This window comes from Nanorana parkeri, unplaced genomic scaffold (genome assembly GCF_000935625.1).
Source record: "Nanorana parkeri isolate BGI_ZX_2015 unplaced genomic scaffold, ASM93562v1 scaffold117, whole genome shotgun sequence".
Lineage (NCBI taxonomy): Eukaryota > Metazoa > Chordata > Amphibia > Anura > Dicroglossidae > Nanorana > Nanorana parkeri.
The window spans coordinates 1326139-1334326 of NW_017306385.1; the positions used below are offsets into that span (position 1 = coordinate 1326139).

Genomic DNA, 8188 nt, shown 5'->3' on the forward strand with positions numbered 1-8188 from the left:
TATATATATATATATATATACATTTTTTTGGCATATAACTATTTATCATCCACCAAAAACTAAACAACAATAAATAATGGATAAAATAGTGGATAAAAGACCTACAAACATTAATGGGCAAAATGAACTATTGTCTAATAATAGTTGTCTGTATAATAGTTTGTATAATAGTTTGACATGTGATGCACCAAAGTAAGATCATGTGCGTTAAGAACTATCAATCTTAGTTTATCTGGGCCGATAAATCTTCTGAAAGCTGAGGACCTGTAGAATAAAATGATGGTAGTTGCATCAGAGCTGAGACCTTCCTGGTCCATTCTGTGCAGAGTAAAGAGAGGAACAAATGATTTTCCATCCCCTTCCACCGGCTACCTAGATCACCTTTACTAAAAAGTCATGAGAAGGGAATAAAAACAAGCTCATGGCTGCTTTTGGAGAAATAACACATTTTTTGGCAAGAAAAATTGCTCTCATTATATGTATTTTAATTGTTTATTTAGCTGTTTGTCCAGAGTTAATCTTTAAGCAATTCATAATTCTGCTCCAGCAATACAGGCTGCCAAGTTCAGGAACTTTCCCAGTGCCATCCCTCCCTCTCGCTGCCTGTCACAGCCAGTGCCAGCAGGAAGTGCCAGTCATGCTGCTTGTAGAACACAGCATTGGCCAACCGGGCTAAGTCATGTTCAGTGAATTCCAAGGACACGTCAAGACCTATTTTAAAGGAGCTAGCCTTATCTTATGTGATCTGTATCTAGTTAGTATGGTGGCATCAGTGTATCTCTTGCAAAGTTCATCAGTGAACGAAGCTGCGTTCTCAGACACATACTCCCTTATGCGGGTTCTCTTAAAGGTTACATCGTTAGTTCACCCAGAACAGATATTTAAAGTAGATATACGGTCGAATTTTGTTTTTGGCTTTAGTCAGGAATGGTTAAAACCATGGTTTTGTTTCCCTGTGTGCTCTCCTGGAGAAGTTTTCATTCACTTCCTGTCCTGTAAACATAACAGGATATGGAAAAATAACACTTTAATGAATCTGACCTGTTATCCACATCTTGAATTCTCTGAGAGCACTGCTCTTTTAGATTGCATTCTCTGAGAGCCCTGCTCTTTTAGGTTGATGAGCCTTTTATGTGTTTTCCTTATTCCATCTAGCTAACCCTAACCTCTTCAATGTTCCCATAATCCATCTAGCAAATCCTCACCTTTTTCAAGGTCTCCATTTTCCATCTAGCGAATTCCCACTTCTTCAAGGTTCCCTTTCTCTGTCTAGGCAATCACTGCAACTTCAAAGTTAACTTCCTCCATCTAGCTAATTCCCACCTCTTCAAGTTTCCATTCCGCCATCTAGCTTATCCCCAACTCTTCAAGGTTCCTGTCTTCCATCTAGCTAATCCCCACCTCTTAAAGATTCTCTTCCTCGATCTAGCTAATCCGTACATCTTTAAGGTTCTCTTCCTTCATCTAGCTAATCTAGCTTCATCTAGCTAATATTCACCTCTGTAATGTTCCCTTTCTTTTATGTAGCCAATCCCCACCTCTTCAAATTTCTGTATAGTTCAGAGGGTCATAATATGCTATTCCACAGTTCTCCTATTAGTTTTTTGAGTTATGGATACCCTCTCTTTAATAAGAATAATAATCATCATAATAATATTATTATTATTATTTGTGAAGAACATTGATGCTCTTCAGAATTTTAGAGCAGTCAATACTAAGAAGAAGATGTCTTTTTATGTCTTTTTTGGGGGTCCTCCTCTGCTGGTGCTAAGCCTGTCCCCTTGTGACTCAACTGTGAAATGCTAGAGCTTTAAATGGCAGTGGAGTCTCTGGCATTGGAAAGTTGAATGACAAGAGGCAGGGCTTATAGCGGAACTGAACCTGCCTATCCTTTACACCCAAGGAAGGTGCAATTTGAACATCTCTTTGAAACTGCAGTTGTACATGTGATCAACAAGGATGCCAGCCGTTTAAGTGCTTGAAAGTTTGGTTGAGAGCTGACATAACTGTCATGGTTGCTAGTGTGTTTATCACCAGAGGCATGCCTTCAATGCAACAGTTTTGGGAAGCCATTAAATCAATAGGTTTAGTTCCACTTTAACCTAGACTTGTACAGATAAGGCCCCAATGTACATCTTCGTCTTAGTGTCTAAGGGGGATCCACAAGGGCACAGGGAACAATGTGAAGACTAGAAGCTAACCAGGTGTGCTGCATGCAAATGACAAGATAGGGTAAGCAGGGGGATGACCACAGATCAGTATGCTGCACTTGCACAGTCCAGTCACAAGGCGGGGGGTAGAAATAGAGGACACCACTGTATTCCTTAAATGTAAATGCTGTCATCCACCTTGCTGTGGTTTGAAGCAGGGCTGTGTATAGCTAAGGAATGGATGCACAGAAATACAAATGCGTTGGCAGGTAAAACCACTCCTTTACATGTATTTCATCTGTGTATTTAAAGGTTTGTATACAAACAGCGCAAACCCCCTAGCATAGAAATCCCATAGTAGGAGCCCTCCAATAAATAGATATTCAGGTATAATATAAAGTGCATCCAAACATATTTATTTAAACATTGCAACACATCAAGATAAATCACCTCATTACATTTAAAACTTATTTAAAAATCGCATAGCTTCCCTCTTCTGAGGAAGCCCCGTTCGTTGGGGGGAAACACGTCAAGGGTTCAGCGTGTGACTAGCTTCCCTGAGGACCCAGGACTTACCACTTGTATGTTATCGCAGTGATCGAGCAGGAGAGCCTCTGCTATACCGATTGTATTGAGCGAGGCCCGCTCAAGCAACACAGCGACAGCGGAGATCACCAATTTCTAATCCCTGATCAAGCATATCACTGGATACCTTGCCCGTGGAACATCGTTCACCCCCGTTCCAAGGTGCGGCTGCACTTGCAGGGGAATTGTCGGGCCACCTGTCCACAGTAGATGTGAAGTGAAACAGGTCGGGATCAAACTCAATGGAAGTTGGTGCAAGTGGTGGAAACATTTAAGCGATCAGCAGGATTACAAATGTTTTTTGAATAAAAAACCTTTACTAAGAATACCACTGGAATATCTATCATAGAAGTACGGACTCTTTTCCTTGTGGCCACAAGTGAGGAACAAGTGAGTAATCCTATCATCATATGCTGATACATTAGTATCCACCACCTCATAACGGTGTATCCGTTCATATCAATGACTGCTGCTCTGCCCTGCGGGTATTTCAACCCTGTTTATTTCTGTCCCACATTGAGTCACTTCAGGGAAGCTATGCGATTTTTAAATAAGTTTTAAATGTAATGAGGTGATTTATCTTTATGTGTTGCAATGTTTAAATAAATATGTTTGGATGCACTTTATATTATACTTGAATATCTAATTATTGGAGGGCTCCTACTATGGGATTTCTATGCTAGGGGGTTTGCGCTGTTTGAATACATTTTTCTGAAACCCTGGAGCTCTGTCCATAATTATATTTATATATATTTTTTCTTTTCTTAGCGTTACTCCTTTTTCCCCCGTTTTTGCAATCTATTAAGAGGTTTGCCTGGAGTTTGGCTTTAAAACATTATAGGCTGGGTCAAGCTCACTTTAAAGTAACTTAATGATACACATATGACTGAAAACCTCTCCACCACAACCCTCAGCAACCAATCAGAAGCAAGCTTTAAGTCTTCAACCATCTTTTTACAATGCAGGTTTAAGTCTTTACATCTCTGTACCTTGCTCCAGATATGAACTCATGCTAATATTAGACATCCATGATATCATATGATTTCTTTCAGGCTGAAGTATCTGGCATCCCCGACTATCTCTCGAATTGTGTAAGACTCGACCCACGCATTTCTCCTGGCAACAGCCAAAGCTGTTCTGCTTACAAAGCTGACAAGCAGATGTCCTATGGATTCCTCTTCCCACCACGTGAGTCTTATCTCGGCATCTCTCGAGCTCTGTGTTTTTAACTTGTTACTGGTGGCTTGCACAAGGGGGAAAAAACCACGGCATGATAATTGTTCGTGTCAGTGTTGCTCTGTTAGAACTTGGACAGCCTTGAGTTTTATCTGAAGTTCTGTGTGAAAGGCTACACAGCCTGATTAAGAAATGTAAAATGTTGTGCTTGCACAAATAAAAATTTCATCATAGGGGTGACTTGTGATACAATTATTTCACTGGAATCAGCTAGCATGCTCAAGCTTGCGGTCAGTGCTCAAAACTTAACCAAGAAAACTGAAGGAAAAGCTATACAATAACCATCTAGACCAATCGGATTCTTTCACAAGAACTGATTGGCTACTATAGGCCATTGTTTTACTTTTGCTCCCTGGAGCATTATTTAAAGTGTATGTTAAGGCAGAAACAAACTTTTACATGCAAGTTTACTCATGTTTTATTCCTTGCAAGTACGGAAAACAGCGGTCAATCTGCCAGAAATGCACTCCTCTTCTAATTCCTGTTGTAGGCTGACAACACACAGCTTTTTCTGTGGACAGCCCTGCCCAGTGTCTTTTGCTAATTTTCTCTATATTCTGAGATAAGCTTTTCAAAAGTGAAATCCAGTGGTAAACATTTGGCCATGAAGTTAGGGAAAGTTTAGATCCAGTTAAAAAGCGACCCCAGATCAGAGAGGGGCACAGAAGAAGCTTAAGATAGGGGGTATTGTGATATCAGCAAGTAGGCAGTAGTTTTACTGGTAAGGTAAATATGGAGTACATGTTCACATTTGAACCATCCAAAATATTCTTAAACCTATGGCCAGACTTTTAGCATACAAGCATTTTCATATTCTTAACTAAGGATGAGCTTCCGGCTCCGGTCCACCCAAACACAAGCTGTTCGGAGTTCACAGAACATGTAAACTATTTGGCCACCTACCCAGCCTCTGTGTGGCCTGCATCATTGTTTGAGTGGTGGCTGAGCCACACAGGTCATTGATTGCTAGGACCCAGGCAGGAGCACCAGACCACCTAATGATGCTGTGGGGCCACCAGGGTCTTAGCAAAGCAAAGATCTTGTGAAGGGCCACTTTACAACTCTGTAGCAGCAGGTACTGTGAGCGATTCATCATCAAAGTTCACAGCAGAAGCACTGAAGTCTTCAAAGTAATTCTCTCAGCAACTTAGCTTCCTCTGATCTTCGGTCAGTTTTTATGGCTGTCTGTGATCTCACTGAGTGATGTGCCCTCTCTGTCCCTGTTACACCAGGATAACAAAATGGAAGGGAGGGGTGTCAGCAGCACAGACAGAGACAACAATAAAAACCTGAAAGAGGTTTTAACCACTCTAGTAAAATAGCAAACAGCTGTGTCTGCATCTTCCCGCTTTATTCAAAGCTAAAAAAAATGTTTTTGCTGGAGCTGGGCTTTATGGGAAATGGTTGTTTTATATATTGTATCTGTTGTTAAGACGTTGTGCATTTCATTTATTTTTTTTTGCATTTTATATCACAATATCTTTTTCTCTGTGCAAATTTTTTGTAATTATCTTTTAATGCTTACAGTTTTTATTTTGTATTTTTAGAGTTGAGTTCTTCTGCTGATGCCAAATATGATGCATTCCTCATTACAAATGTTGTTCCCATATATCCAGCATTTAAAAGTAAGTGCATTAATAATCCACTACTAAAACTCCAGGCAAAAGTTTTCATTCTGAATTTAGGATAGACTGCCGGGATTTATTGCTTTCTGTGCACCTTTTGGAAATATTACCCCATGCTTCCTCTCGTAGTCTTCCAGGTGCTTATAAAGGACAGGAAGAGAGAGGAATTTTCCCAAACGGGACCCAGACAATAACAAAAAAACAGACTGGCTAAGAAATATTTTTGCTGGGGTTTCACCTAAAGCTGAACTCCAGGCAGATATAAAAGACACAAAATTAATGCAACTCTTTCTTCATTAAAGTGACACTAAACTCAGGAGTTACCTGTACCTTGTGTATCACTCGGCTGTAGATCCTCAAATCATCTCTGAATTGGTGCTGACACTGGGGAACAAAAGGACCATGGGGAACAAAAGTTTGCTCCTGTGATGGACTACAATATCATGTTTAGTTCACTAATTTGTATTGAGATTGTAGTCCATCCTGGGAGTGAGCTTGGACCATTGGGAGCGGTGACTAACAGTCACTGCTCTCTGCAGGGAGAAGAACGGATCAGCGGTATGTGATCGCTCAGTTTTCGATCAATAGAGCCGACCTGTGACAGCTTCAGTGTCACATGTCAGCTCTCATTATGGAGATGAGTGTATTCCACTGTCCCTATAATTCTCCTTTAAATCTTAGGACTGGGTGGACAGAAATTTCATGTACGTATTTCATCTGTGTATGTGGCTGCTTGCTTTGAGTTCAGATTAATCCTTTTATGGGCTAATTTATGTAGTTTTGATAAATAAACTATAGTGTGAAAAACTGTAGCAAACAGAATTTGTCATAGAACTTTGCTGCTCTGCATTCTACGTACTGCTGAATATTTCTCACACAACTATTTTCCATATGAAAGTTCTCCTGGGTAATAATCTGCCACAACATATTATGGGGGTCATTGAGCTGGGTGTTTAATGCTGGCATTTGATTTAGTTTAATTCTATGTGACCACATTCAGTACAACGGTATCTTTTTTATTTCTAAAGAACGCATTAAGTATCGTTTACATTTAAATTTACTATAGAGAATAAATCCAAATGCATTTCAGAAGAAAATACTCCTTTCTGTTAAAGATAAAGTAGGGAACGGATAAAACCTCTGCCAGAGTTTTCTTTTCTTTTTGGCCATCTCTAATTTTGGGATATGGGATAGAATGAGACATGCAAATACCTTCTTTTTCAGGAAGGCCCTTTCTGTGCCAGGTTTATTTCATGAAATGTATGTTTTGCTTTTATTAGAGATCTGGAACTATTTGCAGAGGGTCCTGATGAAACGATATGCATCTGAAAGGAATGGAGTCAACGTCATTACTGGCCCGATATTTGACTATGACTACGATGGCTTATATGACACCTCTGACAAAATTAAAACGTAAGTGCTCAGTAATTGCTTCATGAACAAAGTTTATTAGCTGGCTGCTTTTGCTTTTCTTTGTTTCAAACCCAATTGGACTTTCAGTTTAGCCATTTCAGATGCATCAGATCAAAAGGCACACAAAGTCTTAGCCATTCATCCTGTTCCAGTCCGTTGAGATGTGTTGACATGCATCGTGTTAAGGCAGTCCTTGCTAATTGGAGGGCTCTAGTTCTGACTCGGCAGGGAAGCATGTGGGGCAATTGACACCACTGCTTCCACACAGAGCAATAGTCCTTTTCTACAGTATGGTGGCAGGGTACAGGCATTTCTTCTCAGGATGTGACTGCTTTTCTAAGAAAATAAACTATACACCTTTTATTTCAATTCACCTGGAATGTATCTAGCGGATTTAAGTTAAACGTTCAGTTGTTTTTTTTTGAAAAGGAAAAGGGCTCTCTGTGGGCGGTTTGTTAGTTGTCAATTGCAAGAATTCCAGGGGGAATTGAAGGCTCTAACATAAAGATTAAAGATTCATTTTAGATAAAGTAGTATAGTCTGTAAAGTAGTATATAGCTGGGGATGGAGTGTTGTGCCGGGGATGGAGTGTTGTGCCGGGGATGGAGTGTTGTGCCGTGGATGGAGTGTTGTGCCGTGGATGGAGTGTTGTGCCGGGGAGGGAGTGTTGTGCCGGGGAGGGAGTGTTGTGCCGGGGAGGGAGTGTTGTGCCGGGGATGGAGTGTTGTGCCGGGGATGGAGTGTTGTGCCGGGGAGGGAGTGGTACTCTTCATTGCTTGGACTGATGGGAAGTAGCCTGTATTAACGTTCTTTTTCTTTCTGTCCAGTTTTGTAGATGGAACAATATCAGTCCCAACACATTACTTCTGTATAATCACCAGCTGCTTAGATTTTAACCAGCCAGCTGACAACTGCGATGGCAGATTATCCGTTATGTCTTTTATCATTCCTCACCGGCCAGATAACGATGAAAGTTGCAATGTAAGTTTGCTTTGACTCTTATTTATTACATTTTGTTTTCAATTATAAAGCACTAATCTGGTTGTGGCAAATTACTTTAAAGAACATCTGAGTTGTTTTACATTTTTAAAGGGTCCGTTTCCTCAAAAACTTATATTACTTTATTGGTGAGATCTCACTGCTGATCTCCTGGGTCTGCACACCTGGTGTGCCCATTAT

The 8188-nt window shown here is 40.4% G+C and overlaps 1 protein-coding gene across 1 annotated transcript in view; it reads left to right on the plus strand.

Annotated features, from left to right (window-relative positions):
- ENPP2 (ectonucleotide pyrophosphatase/phosphodiesterase 2) overlaps positions 1 to 8188 on the plus strand; it is a 78061-nt gene that overhangs the window by 56053 nt on the left and 13820 nt on the right. The window contains exons 21-24 of the mRNA XM_018553337.1: positions 3788 to 3923; positions 5519 to 5596; positions 6877 to 7009; positions 7837 to 7990. Coding sequence (XP_018408839.1) covers positions 3788 to 3923; positions 5519 to 5596; positions 6877 to 7009; positions 7837 to 7990 — 501 coding nt within the window. The remainder of the gene's footprint in view (positions 1 to 3787; positions 3924 to 5518; positions 5597 to 6876; positions 7010 to 7836; positions 7991 to 8188) is intronic.